Source organism: Ananas comosus, linkage group 14 (genome assembly GCF_001540865.1).
Source record: "Ananas comosus cultivar F153 linkage group 14, ASM154086v1, whole genome shotgun sequence".
NCBI classification, from domain to species: Eukaryota; Viridiplantae; Streptophyta; class Magnoliopsida; order Poales; family Bromeliaceae; genus Ananas; species Ananas comosus.
In genome coordinates this window covers 5,400,184-5,417,028 of record NC_033634.1, presented here as the reverse complement: position 1 = coordinate 5,417,028, position 16,845 = coordinate 5,400,184, and the positions used below count along the sequence as shown (strand labels likewise).

The 16,845-nt window shown below is 36.0% G+C and overlaps 1 protein-coding gene across 1 annotated transcript; it reads right to left on the bottom strand.

The window, feature by feature from the left end:
• On the bottom strand, positions 503-15,228 carry LOC109720105. Its single transcript, XM_020246990.1, has 18 exons — positions 14,801-15,228; positions 13,450-13,665; positions 12,212-12,307; positions 8,462-8,514; positions 7,303-7,399; positions 7,074-7,147; positions 6,558-6,663; positions 5,322-5,432; positions 5,107-5,183; positions 4,624-4,690; positions 4,392-4,457; positions 3,580-3,687; positions 2,689-2,819; positions 2,168-2,234; positions 2,024-2,091; positions 1,840-1,936; positions 1,670-1,740; positions 503-1,089 (listed from the first exon to the last, which is right to left on the bottom strand). The coding sequence occupies exons 1-18, from the start codon at positions 14,948-14,950 to the stop codon at positions 717-719; spliced, it is 2,028 nt and encodes a 675-aa protein (XP_020102579.1). The 5' UTR covers positions 14,951-15,228; the 3' UTR covers positions 503-716.

Sequence of the window (16,845 nt, the reverse complement as noted above, 5' to 3'; positions counted from 1 at the left end):
TGTTGGAGGCACCTTCATATTTCTCCATACTTCATTAGGCTACCCATTCTCATTATGGTAGGCTATCCATTCTCATTATGGGTACCTTAACATACAAAATCTAGGATAAACTTCAAATACCACCCTTGTGGTTTCGCACTTTCTCACTTTATTACTGTGGTTTAAAGTATATCAAGTTAATATTCTGTGATTTCATTTTTATCTTTTCATCAGCTTTTCTGTTAATATTTCGTTAAATTATATACAAAAACTTCAGATATCCCACCTAGATTTATTGAATATTCACTTTAGTATCCTATAGTTTTAACTTTGCCACTAATTTAACAAAAAAAAAATAGTAGAATTGATAATAAAAAGATAAAAATAAAACCACAGAGTACTAAACTGATACAATTTAAATGACAGGGCACTACAGTGAACGACAGGGCACTAAAGTGAAAAATTGTGAAACACATAAGTGATATTTGAAGTTTTCTACAAAATCTAACAATTGAACTGTTGCTTTTGCAGAGGAAAATTACTGTTCTAGAATTCAATGATTATACAAACTAATCCCCTTTATTGGAAAAGAAACAGAAAAATTTATTGAGTAATTTACAGTATCATAGCCCCATGTATTAAAAAGAAACATTTTTTGTTCTTCTTTAATGTTGGACTCTATTACATATAGGATGAGAGGTGAAGAAACCCTACCATTGCCAATCCTATTCGTACTTCTATTTTGATTCAGTGGTGGTGCTAGACCTGAGCTCCTCTTCAAGTTCATCAAACTCCCATCCACTGATCTCATCACCTGAATACTCCTTGCCTACTTTCCCAAACTCCATTTCCAGCTTCGCGAGCTCGGATTCCGGATCAAACTGCTGTTCTTCTGCTGCCGCGGAAGTTGACTTCGGAGAGCCTGTTCCCGCAGGTTTCGGCGAAGTAGGGTTTCTTTCTGTATGAGACGAACTCCGATTTAGTCTCTCTTCGGGGGTCATCTTATCTTTAGGGATCTCAATTTCCAGCGTCGGGCGTTCGATCGCTTCGAATTCTTCTCGTAATTTCTCAATGTCAGCAAATATATTTTTGATCTCGGGGTCGTCTCGCCTGCATTTAAAGAAATGGGGAGTAAATTATGTATGGTAGATATGAAGTGTGCCCAGAACCGATCCACCACATCATCCGTGGACTGTGGCCCATTCAGATTTTGGGTGGGGGTCTTGTGTTCCTGTAATATTTCAGAACCACAGATGACCCCCCTCGATACATCAGGATTCGCGCTCTACACCGTAGTAATCAAATTTCACATATATACTCCACTAGACTGAAGAAAGTTAGCATTTGAACCCTTCTCCCCTTCTCTTCTTACTACGTAGGCTTGAAGTACTGAAGTTCGAATTAATCAAGGGGTTATCTGTAGGTTTTAATTGTAGAGGGAGATAATGTCAAATCGCAATATATGTGGGGAAGCTTTCTGCTTCTGTATTTTAGTCTACTCACCATACCAATAGCTTCGTCACAAGATGAAGAACAAAAAACAAGAGCCCCTTAATGAGGATATGTGTCGCCTTTTTAGCCGTGCGGTCCATGGATGCCGTGACGTACCACATCCATAATAGGTTCTCTAATATACGGCCGCAGAAACAAAGTACTGCATATAAAATATAGAGAAAATAGAAGGCAGTACCTATTATTGTTCCCTTCTTCGGAGTAAAAGAGCGCCTTCATGTGACCAACCACACTGAATGCAGCTATGATCTGAAACAAAACATATTTGATTCCTTATGTTCATAAACAAGACAGCGTAACAAACAAGTCTAAAGAAACGTATCAAAATAATTCTATAGACATAAATACCTTTTTCTCGACTTCCAAATATTCCTCCTCGAGATATTTCCTAGGGTTTGATTCTTTATATGTTTCATTACCTTCATCCTCCGGCATTTCAGATGGTCTGCAGAATGAGCTCAAAAGCAATTTTAGCAATCGACTAGATGTTCAATTGATTTAATAAAGAGGCTAAAACAAATAATTAAACTACCTTTCACTGAATATTTTTAGATTATCCACAAAAGTTCTGATCCGTTCAATTGAAGGGCTTAGCACATCCTATCCAAGGAATAGAATAAGGTTGAGAATAAAGATGGCAAGATTATTAGATATAGATTCAATTAAATTGTATTACCTTGCATGAAGAAAGGTGATGCTTTATCAACTTGGTAAAATAGTTCGCACATCTCTCAAGTTCATCACTGAAAACAAAAAAAGGATCCAAAATGGAGAAGGAAAAAAGGAAATATCAGCAATAATTCATTCAAGATCCAGTAAAGAACAATTGTATGTTGTGGATCAAATCATTCCAGCCGTATATTCCCATAGGAATAGGTAGAATATACAAGAATGAAAAGAGAAAGAACGAAAAAGAGAAGGGATAATTTCCTATATTGTACACAAAACATCAAAATATCATATATGCCCCTTTAAAAATTTAAATATCACGGATGCCCCTTTGAATATACAGATGCCTCATGCCCATGCAGGAGGGCATTTATGATATTTACGAGGTGTACTTATGACATTTTCAGCCATAGGAAAGGTAAAAATGATATTTAAAAATAATATTATAATACCTGTGATATTATGTATGTAATTTTTCCCCCCAAAAAATAAATAAATATCATAGGCATCCAATCAGAATATTCATACTTGGCTTGCTTTTCCTCGCGTTCAGTGTAAGAAGACTGGAGCTTCCATGTATCCTCCAGAAAGTTGATCCACGTATTAACAATTTCACCTTCTACTTTACAGGATGCAATAGACCTTGAGAGCTCATCCTCCTATAACACAAAGATAGAAAGGTCAACCTAAAATAAAGTGGTTCATAGGTTTCATAGGCAAGGGGTTATCCCTACAAAATCATCATCTATTCACATGTATAAATACTTGTGAAACAGTATTTTTATATATGCTCCAAAATTTCAGCTTCTTTGAAAAGCACGCTTAAGTTGGGAGCAAGGATTTAAGTGCCGTGGCACAGGGTCGTGCCAGAAACTTGCCGGCACGGTACGGCACGGTGCGTGCCGAGCCGGTGCGTGCCGAGCCGTGCCAATACATGCCGGTCAAAAAAATTCTTGTATGCCGACACATAATAGTATGAAATATTTATTTTTTTTAGCAACAAAATATTCTAACTATTTATTATGTCTTTTTATCACATCTTTTAAACTTTATTGAGGAAATTACTTACTAATTTAAAGAATAGAGGTTTTTGAGCTGTGCCATCGGCACGGAATCTGTATCGTGCCGATGTCTTATTGGCACGGTACGGCATGGTGGATACGGCCCGTGCCGACGGGCACTTAAAGCCTTGGTTGGGAGTCACTAGATTCATGAGGATTAGCTGGTTTTGTATTAGAAAAGGTTTTCTAAAGAGTGCATTTCTGTAAGCATAAGGGGTAACAAAATCAACTTTTTTAAGGGCATAGACAAATTTGCAGGGGTATATATGTTAAATTTGCCGTTAAAGTTTAGCATCGGCATTTTGTCAAGGGTACATGATACAAATAAGAGAATTGTAATCAAAAAGATTTTTAAAACCTTTGTTTTCAAATGTAAAACAATCTGATTGCTTGCTTCATCGAATTGATCTCGTTCCTCTCTTGTTTTGTTAAGCCGTCCAACAGCTGCGGCCAAAGAAGTATTGACCTGCATTCATAATCCATCTTTAAGAAACACCTCATTTTCATAATCCATCTTTAAGAAACACCTCATGAGCCTATGAATGTTGTAACAGAGACTATGAATATTGTAACAGATTTTTCAGAGTAATGTATTTTAAATTACAACCCTTGATTACTCTCGCCCTTTAAAAAAACTTAGAAATATCTTACCCTTCCAAAAGGCAAAAAGGAAAACTATAAAAAAGGAAAAATGTAGTAAATGCCCTTTCTAATCTGAACCAATGTGACCTCAGTTGATTAGTACAGTAATGGAACAATTGCATTTTGTGAGATGACATGGAGATGAAATTACAACGGAAATTGATGGAAAACAAACACAAAAATTCACAAATGTTTAAAATCTAGTAACAGCAGATGGCAATGAAGAAATATTGTAAATTACAGCAGACATTGGGATATTTAACCCTCCATTCTCTGCTCAAATGTATATCTCATGATCTTTTTCACAAATCATAGAGTAATATGAATGCCCTTAAGATCGGTACTTGGGATTTGCAATGGTGCTAATCCCTTTAAAAGTTTTTGATGGATAACTTATTATTTCTAGTCTGTTTTTTATACTGTTACACGTTAGCAATATAAAAAAATATAAATTTACTTAGAGAGACTCGGAGGGTGCTACAAGGTAACTGATATCTTCCCATAAAATGCAAAAATGAAAAAGATAACCTTCTTTAGCTCCGCCGCAAGCTCATCTCTTTGCTTCTCCAATGCAGCAATCTCAGCAACCAATTCCTGTTTTTTGAGTTATAGAGGTTTAATAAGTAATATCCACTAGTTTCAGAAAACCAAACATGTGGCCCAATTAAACGTGCAATTTAAAAGCTACGTTAATGATAGCTAGTCTTAAGAAACTAAGGCAGACACATATACCTAGGTATTTGTTCTTCCAACAACTTACCTTCTCAATCCCACTAACTTCATTGGCTTTTGCTACACGGAAGTTCAGAGCCTCTTCTTTTTGATGCCTGGTTTATGAATTGAAAGAAAAAAATTAGTTATATGCTTACTCTGAAGTATTTGTCACATTCTATGCTTACTCCAAAGTATTCAATAGTGATATTTTGATAATAGCAAAAATTAGATGGTCGTGTAATAAAAGCATGTATAATAAATACTAAGTGCGATGGAAAATTAGGAATGACAATAAACAGTGAGTACTTGTCTCATTCTAAAGAAGCCTAAAAGTTGCAGATGCCAAAACTATCAACTAGAAAATCTACCAGTCGGAAAGAATTTCACCTAGATTCAACTTAGTCAGGCTACCAACAATTGAAAGAATTGTATTTGTTGCAAATGCCGTTGCACTCAAGATCGAAATCCAAAATACACAGCAAGATGCTCATACAAAAAAAGAGAGGATGCTATAGTTCAAAGTTGAAACCTGTGGTCCAAAATTCGTTTTTCTGCTTTTGAAGAAGAAACAGCGAGAGATTCCGCTAAAACCTTCAGCTTATCAACCTGTCATTTTTTGCATAAATGTAAAAGGTTAATGTACCAATTCCTTTTTATAATATGCCAAATAAAAATAACACTTGGAAAGAAAAAAAAAATCAGAGTAATTATTCAATGTCAAGGAATGTCGAGGGGGGAAAGTACCTTTTGAGAATGGATATCTATGGAATCCCCACTACTTATGGATTTCTTCTTTAATATAAGCGATTCCATTCTAGAGCATAGACGGACTTCACTGAGTGCATATTTCAGGACCTGCATACTCAGAAAAAATAAAGCTGCGCTAATTCAGAGCCAAGTGAAATTTCACCAGCCATATATACAACATATAAAATGCACGTAGGCATGAACTTGTGAAACTTTGAACAGGCATGAGATGTCACGCTCACTATGGAGCTGTATTTAAACAACAAAAGTTTTTCTATAGATAGACCAGTTACCAGCGACCACTAATTAGTAAGGATAATCACCTATGAACCCCTCCAAAGTAGCCAACTTTCATATTTACCCCTAAAAAGTTCTCAGTGATGAAATCTACCACTCTAAAGTTTCTCTATTATTTATGTATGCTATTCTATCAGCTCATTCAGGTTAACCCCATGTAAACTTCATCCTCAATCTAACCCCAGTTAAAATGGGGCTAGATTTGAAATAAGTTGGAACATTAGAAGGGTAAATTTCATCACCTAAAACTTTTTAGGGGGCAAATTTGAAAGGCCAAATGAGTCTTTTGTAGAGTTAACAGCTATATTTGACGGTAGACTGAAGAACTTAACTCTAAAGGTATATTTGAAAGAAATTGGAGCTTTAGATGGGTAGATTTCATCACTTAAAGCTTCGAGAGGTAAATTTGAAAAGCGGATACTTTAGAGGGGTACATAGGCCATTGCATCTTATTAATATATAATCTAGCAGAGCTTAAATAGCAAGAGTGCAACCAAAGCCACGTAAAAAGTGCTGCTTAGTCTCTACAACACTAAAGTTACAAGAAGAAATTTGTGCTTAATTTACACAAAATGTTTGAGCCCACATAACAAAGGAGCAATTCTTATTGTCTTTACCCGTTCAGAGTGCCCATATTTCTTTGAAGATAATGCAATATGATGATATCTTCTTTTCTAAATAGTGTTACAAAAAATTCATTCGATCTTTGTTCATATGCATATAACAAGATCTATTGTGCAAATAAGAATTAGAATGACTTTAATCTTCAGCAGTATCTCGCGCATTAAACACTTACGCCTTATTCTATGACCAGCACATCAAAACTTTAAACAATCAAAGCTTCTCTTCAGAAAATAGACTGGAAGATTAGGCTTTCCTCTTTCCAAGAGAGAGAGAGAGAGAGAGAGAGAGAGAGAGAGAGAGAGAGAGGCTTACCTCCACGGTGGAAAGAGAAGTCTGATCATGATTGTCATTAGCAGGAGCTCGTAGTTCTTTGGATCCATCTAGTTGTTGCTGCAGTTTTACGACTTCTGCATCTAACCTGAAGTTAGATACAGATTAGAAAATAAAATTGAAGATGATTTTAGGTAAACACTGTAACTAAGATTAGTTCATTGTTTTTCTCAACAGTACTTTTAGGGTTATCTGATACACAAGATGCATGTTGGGTCCAAAACAGAAATTCTGGAAAAACAATTACGTACCATCATTTCCTTGAATATCAAATTATTACTGAAATGCATGACTAATAAAGATGCGAGCGTTACTAAATAATCCATAGCAATTAAAATTACGACCTTTTTGTTTGCAAGATATATAGGACAAAATTGTGCCATGAACGTAACTTTTGTATTAGTCTGAAATATATTACCCAATTTGATTATAACTACACCACCAGCCACCACCAATATGCACATAAATCCAGAGATGGCACCTTGCCATATTAATTACCTTGCCAGATCAGCATTTACTTTAAGTCCAGAGATGGCACTTTGAGCAAACTGAAGTAGTTCCTCACGCTTCACCTGAAATGAATATTTGACTTTATCATATGCTAGCAATTAAAATTCAATTCAAGCATAACCACAATCATGGCTCAACTAAGACCAGACCGAAATATATGGCAGGTGAAAAGAAAATAGCATATTTTATGAAAGTTTTAAACCGGCAAGAGAAATACCAAGACTTCATCCTGGTAACCTGAGAATGCTTTTGCCAAGTCCTGTATGCTACTCATAATCGCATTATGGATTTCTTTGCCTCCTGTAAGACACAATCTTGAGGGAGAAAATCAACTTCAGACAAAAATCCTCATTGAACTGAAATCAACTGTCAGAGTAGTGAGCAAGACATCATTTAAAAACAAAGAAAGGTGAGAGGCCTTTTGTTCTCTGTAACTTCTACGATAGTTTAAGATATCCAATTACCTAATGGTGCAATATAGCATTGAACGCTAGTGAAAAGCAATACATACATTCTAGAGAATTAAGGTGCATGGTAATAATTCTCTGTAAAATTTCAATATATTTGAATAATTCAAATATTGCATTAGGGATAAGCTAGAGAAAGGAAATACAATTACTGTTTAAAGCTGTCTGAAGAAAAGCTTCAAAAGTAAGCTGTAAATATTAATAACTGCTAGTCATAACTAGTCATAGATAAGTGATCAATGAAGTTCTAACTTTCTGTTATTTTCTCATTACTTTTTAGTATACAAATTAGTCCATGGTCTTATCTAGCTTGTCATGCATATCTTCATATCCTATCTAAACCTCTACCATGTAATGGCTTGATTAACCTTAATCTAAACCAAGTCAGTCAATAATGATGGGTACATTTTACATTCAAAGATTCATTATGATTACACGGAAAGGATGTTCCAAGAAAGGTTATATATTTTGGAGTTCAGACAGAAAATGAACCCAAGGATGACAATGGAAAAATCATGTGAGAAAACATATTTATATTTTTAAGTATAAGAAACCGTGGAGCAAACCAAACTAAAAAGTTCAAGGCTTACCACATATATAATTTACTGTAAAATGAATATGCCATAGAAACTGCAAGACTTCCACCAAATAATAATTTTTAAAATTACGTAGATCTCATATTAAGACACAACACAAGATATTCAAAACAATGTAAGTATGTTTGCAAATAATAGACAGAAAAAATAGATTTAAGAATTAAAAATGAAAGTTCCATGTCTAATTCAACCAATTTTAAGCGGTGAGACAAGTACAATTCCTTTGATGTAAAATTAGCTTCTTAATTGAAAAAAAAAAACTAAACAACAACAAAACAAGAACAGTGATTATTAAAACAAACAACATCCTCACCTGAAAATTTCCAACAGCAGTGTAACTTCTTCTTCATTAGGAGCTTCAAGAATCTGAGTCACAGAAAAGAAAGAATTAACCTGCGGTTAACCTTTCTGATCAGAAGGAACAATTCACAACTTAATATGCCATCTGATATGTGAACATCAGAGAGATAAGGTTCCCCAATTCAGAATAATATGCCGAAAGGTACTTTTCCCATACCATGAAGTCACAAACTGCCAGAGTATCAAATTTGTTAAAAGACAGACCAGCTTAGATAAATCAACTATTATTAATATAATTCATGGGACTCTTGACTTCCTAGCTGCTAAAGTTTACTTAATAGAACATACATTGCATTGAATTCTCGAGTTTTTCAAGGATGCAAATATAACAACAAGAACATGGCTGTATTATGTTTACTCAAGGTCCAAACTGCTTGTGTTGGCTAATAACTTATTTCTTCCATTTCTATAATGAAGAATTCACTTTTCAGTTTATAAAAGAGAAAAGAAAAAAGAATGTATTTCAGAAGTAATCCATATCTGTGCTCTTTTCACAAATGTTCTACTTGGCTGTAAAGCTACCAAGTCTTATAGCAACCATACTCCCAATTATGGAGCAACTAGCTGTAGAAATCCTGAAAGTAATCAAAAAACAGATACAGAGGAAATGGGAACTAAGTTGAGGTGCATTCATGTACTTCCCTAAGGGCCAATTTGGCCAAGCAGTTGGGAGTAGTGGTGTTAGAGAAGTCCTGTTAAGTATGATACTTTGCTGTAGGAAAAAGCTGCAGTGTTTGGTTGATCCAGTTATGAAAGTATTGTAGGCTATTGAAAGTTGTTTGGCAAAGATTTAATTGAAGTGCTAACCGGTGCTACAGAGTATTGACATTACCAAAATATCCATTCCTCTTACTTTATAAGAAAATGAAATTTTTATAAAAAGAGACCCTTTCAACTATTGGCCATTTTAAAAATAACCTCCCAACTATTTTTCTTTTTGCTACACTTTTTTTAACTTATTAATTCGTTTTTATTTGAGGTATTTTCCTTAATTGATTAGGAATTCACTCAAATTAATGACTTTGTTGCAAGAATTTAAGTGCCGTGGCATGGGGTCGTACCAGAAACTTGCCGGCACGGTACGGCACGGTGCGTGCCGAGCCGTGCCGATGCGTACCGATCAAAAAAATTCTTGTGTGCCGACACATAATAGCATGAAATATTTATTTTCTTTAGCAACAAAATATTTCTACCTATGTATTATGCGTTTTTATCACATCTTTTGAACTTTATTGAGGAAATTACCTACTAATTTAAAGAATAGAGGATTTTGAGCTGTGCCATCAGCACAAGGTTTGTATCGTGCCGGTATCTTATTGGCACGGTACGGCATGGTGGATACGGCCCGTGCCGACGGGCACTTAAAACCTTGCTTTGTTGGATATCAACCATTAACAATTAACGAAATCCATAGTTCCATTGATTGACAAAGTGTTAAGCTAGTTAAGTTTAATAAAGTTACTATTAAATTAATAAAACTATCGATTTAATTTATAAAAGTAACTAAATAATTTAAATCAAAAGAATTATAAGTTCGAAGAGTGTTAATCAAATAAAATATTTTTGAAGGGTCTGTTGCAAAATGGCATATAGTTAAGGGGTCTCCATACATATTTTACAAAAAGTTTTAGACTATCAAATGAGAAGAACAGCCAAATTAAGGTAAAAATTATACTACAGAAGAAGTAAGATTTTGAATCATTTGTAATCATAATAAATCTAATGTTAATAGCATAACATTATCTACTGCTAAGTGTTTTTTCTTTGTTCATGGGGAGCATGTTGTATGCATGAAAGACAGGTGGGAAGGAAGGGCAATGACAGTATTGAGGAATGAGAAAATGGGAACGCATCCAATTTTGTATCGCAGAAGCTTCAAAAATCTGGCTTCGGCATTTAACTTGGTGTGTGCACATATCATGTCTGGATTACGCAACATGGGGTTGGTTCAAATGTGCCAAACGGCAATAATTAGAATGGAAGAGTGGCCCCCTTAAGATGAAGCAGGCCACACGGACCCTAAGAAAAGTTTGAATGAACTGTGAAAACTAACAAACACAACCATCCTCCCTATTATGGAGCTCTGATCAGCTATTGGAAATCTATTAACGTCGCGTAAAATTTAATATACTTTTCTAAGACATAAACAAAAAAAATTTTCTTGGAGTTCAGACGCTAGATTCCTTAACAAGTGTCAAGTAGTCTCAGTCAAACAAGTGTCCCAATCATGCATGATTATATTTTGTTGCCTGCATCAATTAAAATGGCTGCAAGCCCTAATATTCCAAACAACGTAAACCCCAATTGTCCAGACTAAGAATCAGATCAAACGAATGAAAGTTCAAGCATTCAACAACCAAAATTTCCTAAGTGGTTACTGGACCAAAATACAAATTTGCACTTGTCGAATTTATTTGTCTGTATTAAGATGGTTGTCCTCACCCAGCAATGCTCGGAGTTTCTTATGTTGTTTAAATGCAAAAAATAATGGGTTTCTATCCATAACGTGCGATTACAAGAATCGAAAGAAAGTAAGGGCATGTTTGGTTCGTGCATTTTGGACCCGGAATGGGAATCGGTTTGATAAAATCCGGTTAATTTTGTTTGGTTCACAGGAATCGGTTTGGGACTCCCATTCTGGACCGGAATGGGAATGCTCCAATAACTTGCAAATTGACTCCGATCTCCAAGCCCGGATTGACGTTTCATTCCCAAGCCCACACTCACCTCTTCCTAAGGCCCAGCCCACATTTCTCCATCTCACCCATCCTCTCTCTCCCTGTACCGATCTCCTCCCTCCTTTTCTCATTATTAAAATAAAAAAGCTGATATATTATTTTTTATTATAATTTTATTCAAAAAAATTTATGCATTTTTTTTGTAATTTCTTGCGTAAAAATTTTTAAAATAAATTCAAAATTTTTTTTTTCGCATAGCTCTAACTTGAGAATAGTATTAAATTTTTTTATAAATTTTAGATAGTTTTATAGAATTATATTTGAAAGTAAAATTAGTATTATGTTATTCTATTATTTTTTAGTTTGTATGAACCAAACAGTGGAATGGGAATAATCCATTCTGATTTCCAATCCAGGAATGAACCAAACATCTTGGGGGAGTGGGCCAATCCAATTGTCATTCCAATTCATTCTCATTCCATTATCCATTCCAATTCCATTCTTGAACCAAACAAGCCCTAAGATTCTCAAGCCTGACATCAAAGAACAGGAAAAGCACTAAAGCATGAATAATTTTAGATGAGTCTCATGTCCAACTACCTACTAGGTCTAAGGTGGGTCTAAAGTCTAAACCAAGCCCATTTCCTGACAGCATGTCCATTCCATGTTTAACACTGATTTGCACATGACCATGCTTAAGTATACTAGCAGGGGAAAATGGTACTTTCCCCTTAAAATAAAGGGAATGAGCACACACACTGCCTCATAAAACACCAGTGCATAAGAACTATAAAGTGAATATGAAAAAACAATAGACTGTATTACACCTAGGAGTACTAAAAATGAAGTGTAAAATGGTTAGCAACATGCTAAATGATGCAAGCATCAATTAGGAGATGCCAACCAACTGATATGCTTATTTGCTAGCTTTTTAGCCAGTTGTTGCCTAAACTATCTACATATATTCTGATCAGTTAACCAGAACAAGAATGGCTTACACAACCTTAAAATGTAGCTTTACTCACCATGGACAATGTGATGCCTTCAAGTGCTTGGCTATAAAGGAACACATCGCGGAAATTCATTGGCTCGCCTCCAATATCAGGATCAAAAAATAAAACCTGCATGCAAGAATTGGAAATAAAGGTAAAAATTGTTAAATATTGCCAAGTCATCTATTACCAACTACGGTAAAATTTCATAAAGTAGCAGTGGCTTCTGAAAACTAGGTTAACTTATGCTAGTGAACAAAATGTAAAGAAAGTATTTACATGTAATTTACAAAGGAATGCTAAGATACAAAATTTTTCGAAGTTCCAACATTCAAATAATATTATTCCACTTATTGGAGGTGTTATCGGAGGTGAAAGATATACTATCACATAGACAACATATAGGTAAGCCCTTCAACAGAAACAACCTTTTAAACCTAGAAAACATTGATGCAAACAACCAAAACTTTAGGTCATCTTTCATACCACAATTACATCAAAGTCGAAGGTGACAAAAGCACACGAGACAGGCATCAACAAAGCAATAGTTCATATTAAATGGAATTCAAATGAAGCCAAATCCATCATGTTATGAATCCCATGAGAGAATGAAAAAGGAAATGTCAGACGCATATATTTTTTTTATTCTCAGTGGGTTGGCTATCAAATTAAACAAACTTCATTAAAAAAAGTGTGCAAACCGCACTTCACAGCATGGATGAGAAATTTCATTGTAACTTCAGAACTAGGTTTCTAGACAAATCGAGGCATTGAGTTATTCATAGGTCAGGAAACTATTCTTAAGAAAACAGAGCTCTGGAGTGATTAAAAAAGACATATTTACAACTGGATTTGCAAAAAATAAAAAGGAAATTACTGAACTTGTTGCACTTATTTGTCAGGATAAGCAGCCAATTAACTAAATATGTTGCCTGCGCTATTTATCAGTAAATGATAAGTTCAGATAGCTTTTTATTCAATTCTGCAGATAAAGTACATTAGCTATACACTATATTACAATAACAGACTTCTGACCAGCAGATAAAAGCATACGATGGAGAAAGATAGAAAAAGTGCACTGTATTGTTCGATTTATACTTTCATTTTTATAATCAGATTCTCTCATTTTGTAGAATATCTTCTTTTATCCAAAGTGATGCATACTGGTAAAATATATTAGAAGTCAAGAAAAGAAAACAAGAGCATATTTACACGACAATGATAACGAAAATGTACTTCTATATGACAAGTGAAGCATTCCATACACTAACCAGTGGAGCATTTCGAGGAGATGTATTGGGCTCATCATGAGATTGAGTCTGCTCTAAAGTTTTCTCATCTACTGAATCTCCTGATGCCCTCTCAACATCTTTTAAGGCCACCAACCATCTTCTTAATAGTTGAACTCTCTCTTCTCCCCTGCAAGAAACAGCAGCCTCTTCTAATCTTTTCAAGGTGTGCTTGAAGCTTTTATAATTGCGAATACCCTGCAGAAGTAAGCAAGTGACATGATCCAATAAAAATTAATACCTGCATCCACTTGTGTATATATTTTACTTTTCCCCTCATTTAATTATACCAAAAGAACTTCTCTATCAACTTCGATGAGTATATATTGTTCCATTTCAATTTGCCCAAAACAAGATCATATATTATTGGAAGTTGGAAGGGAAGCCAATATAACAATATTAACTACTGAAATGAAAAAATGACAGTATATTATGATCTGTTTAAGCTAGAAACTCTATCTGCTATTATGAAGTGTCTACTGAATAAGCAACAAGACAGGATGCACCTATGCAAGTATCACAGAATAGCAAGGAATTGGAAAGTCCAGTATAATGTTCTGAAACTGGTTGACAGCTAACGGCATTTTAAATTTGTACTTCCAACTTAAATTTGTCCCTTCCACTTTTACCATAATCTCATCAAAAGTGAAAAAGTAACAATTCATGTTCTCCTACTCAAATGTGCAAAAACAATCCTGAGCTGATAAAAAAGTACAGCAGAAAGAAAAACAAATTAACAGATAATATATGGATAGGATTTTTATCATCCAACTTTCTGACTGTGCCTAGTATTTTTCACTTAGACGCTTTCATCCTTTAACTTTCACATATACTCCATCTTAGTCTTGACCATTAAAAAGTCTAAGTTCTATTGTAAGATGATATTTTTTACCTTACCAGAACAAATCCGAAATAAGTGAGCCATTTTGTAGGTAAAGGGTAAAATGATCTTTCCAAAAATCAGGGCGTAGAACACAATATATGTAAAACTTGAGGGATTACGTGTTGCAGCAAAAAGAACAGGGTCAATTATCGGGATAGGACAGGATCTACCGATACATTTCGCCCAAGATTTACAGAAGTAATGGACTATATTTTTGTTTTCCCATACATTAACGTGATCTTAACACATATAATAATGTTAACATCATCCAATTGCCAATAAAAAAATAATAAATAATTTAAAAAATTAAAAAAAAAATTCCTCAAAGCAAAACTCCATTTCCTTTTCATCAACGATACATCTCTAATTAGGTCAAAAAGAGGACACAAGAGGAATCAACTCCCAGTAAACGCATGCGATACGAGACTCCCGCATAGAAAAGGGGCTCACCATGCGGTCCTGGAATATGCGGGCGCCGCCGGCGACCGCCTGGCCGGCGTGGTGGACGACGGAGTCCGCATAGTTCCTGACGGTGCGGGTGAGATTGTTCCTCCCGCCGACCTCGACGGCCTTGTTCACCGCGTTCTTGAGCCACGACATGGGCGGCGACGAGGAGCGACCTCAGAGATCGATCTCCAAAGGCGAAGGCGAAGAAGAAAGGGAGGAGGAGGAGGAGGAGGAGGAGCAACTTCGGAGGTGGATCTCAATGGCGATCGCTAGGTCGAAGACGAACACGAGGGGGAGGGGGCGGTGGAGGAGTAGGAGGACGGGGTCAGAGCGTCCGCATAGAGGCGAGGGCGTGGGGACGAAGGAGAAGGGCGAAGCTCGTCGTCGGAGCTCCGAGGTTTCCGGGAGCCCTAGATATAGAAAGTGGGAGTGGGGGCAGTTGGATCCACAAGCACCGGGCAGTTGAAACGGGTGTAGGTTCGGGTGTTGGACCGGGTCTAGTCGTACGAAACGAATCCATGCCACTCCGGTCCGGTTCGATGTCTGGTCCTTCGGCCCGGTATTGAGAGAGGGTCGCGTCCTTTTTGGGCCCGATTCTGGGCTCTTGGCTGGATTTTCAATGAGAAAGACAAAAAAAAAAAAAAAAGGTCAACATGTTTACTCGCTAGGTATTCCGTATTCGAATTGAGTGCTGCTACAAGTAATCCTAATAAGTATAAGATAGTGATATGACAAATTGACAATATATCATTATTTCACCCCAGTCATTAATTACTAAACTTCAATAGTTGATATAACAAGACCTTCTTTCTTGGAGCTTTTTTATTTTTTTTTTCTTTTTATAAGTGTGCCTCTCATCGTACGTCCCTTCACATCCAACCCATCGTCCCTTCATCTCCAACCCGCCCCATCCCACCGTATGTTTATTCATCTCCAACCCGCCATCTCAAGAAAACCCTCGGTCCCTCCATCTCCCTCTCTCCCTTCTTCCCCCCACATTCCACCGTACATTCCTTTATTTCCAACCCGCTATTTCAAGAAAATCCCCGGTCTCCCCCCCACCCTACAACCTACTATATTCTTTTATCTCCAACCCGTTCTCTCAAATCCTCGGTCTCCCATCCCCCCCTACTACATCCCTTTATCTCCAACCCGCTCTCTCGAAAAAACCCCCGGTCTCCCATCTCCTTCCTCCCATCCCACCACCTATTATATACAATAATTTCTAAATATTAATTTTTACAATTTTAATCTGACTTAATATAGAGAAGAAGTAGGTGATGATGAATCAAAAAGTTACGAATCTAGAGTCCATTTTAGGTAAGATTTTATATTTCTATGAATTCAAAAATATTTTTTTCCTTTCTCAAAAAGAAAAAAAAATCTATGTTTTCTCTCATAATTATATTTTATTTTAATTATTAACTTTCCTTTTCTTTAGAAAAAAAGAAATTGGAACCCGTTATAATTAGTCCAGTAACGAAAGCAACCCCAACATTTTTTTTTTTCTTGGCGGTGGACAGGGCGGCGCGGGGCGCGGCCGAGCGCGAAGGACGGGCGCGGGGCGCACGGGCGAGGGGCACACGTGCGCGGTGCACCGCGGGGTGGTACGCGCGGGCGTACGGGCGCGGGGCGCGAGCGGGGACGGGCGCGGAGGTGCGAGCGGTGGACAAGGTTTTGACTCTTAAGTACATACAATATCTATCCATATCTTTTATCTATATCTATATCTATGTCTATGTCTCCTTGACTAAATCACAAATATTACTAACGTGAATTTTAAATTATTATTATGATCACATCCTTAAACGCTACACCACCTATTTTTAATATCATTTAATGTTTAATTTATATGTTTATTTTTGCATTTATATATCGTTTTTTATTAGTATAAACTAACTAATTATTATATTTAAGTTAAAAAAATCTTACTTTTATATTAGGTTACTCTTGTTTCTTTCTTATACTTTCTTTTTTAATATTCTCTTATTTTTAACAACATATATCCTTTAAATTCTTTTGTATGAAATTACGTTTTTATTTTCTCT

Coding starts and splice junctions, on each gene's coding strand:
- LOC109720105 (XM_020246990.1), bottom strand. CDS start 14,950: ATGTCGTGGCTCAAGAACGCGGTGAACAAGGCCGTCGAGGTCGGCGGG. Junction 13,666..14,800: donor GCATATTCCAGGACCGCATG/GTGAGCCCCTTT, acceptor TTACTTCTGCAG/GGTATTCGCAATTATAAAAG. Junction 2,092..2,167: donor ATCACCTTTCTTCATGCAAG/GTAATACAATTT, acceptor TTCCTTGGATAG/GATGTGCTAAGCCCTTCAAT.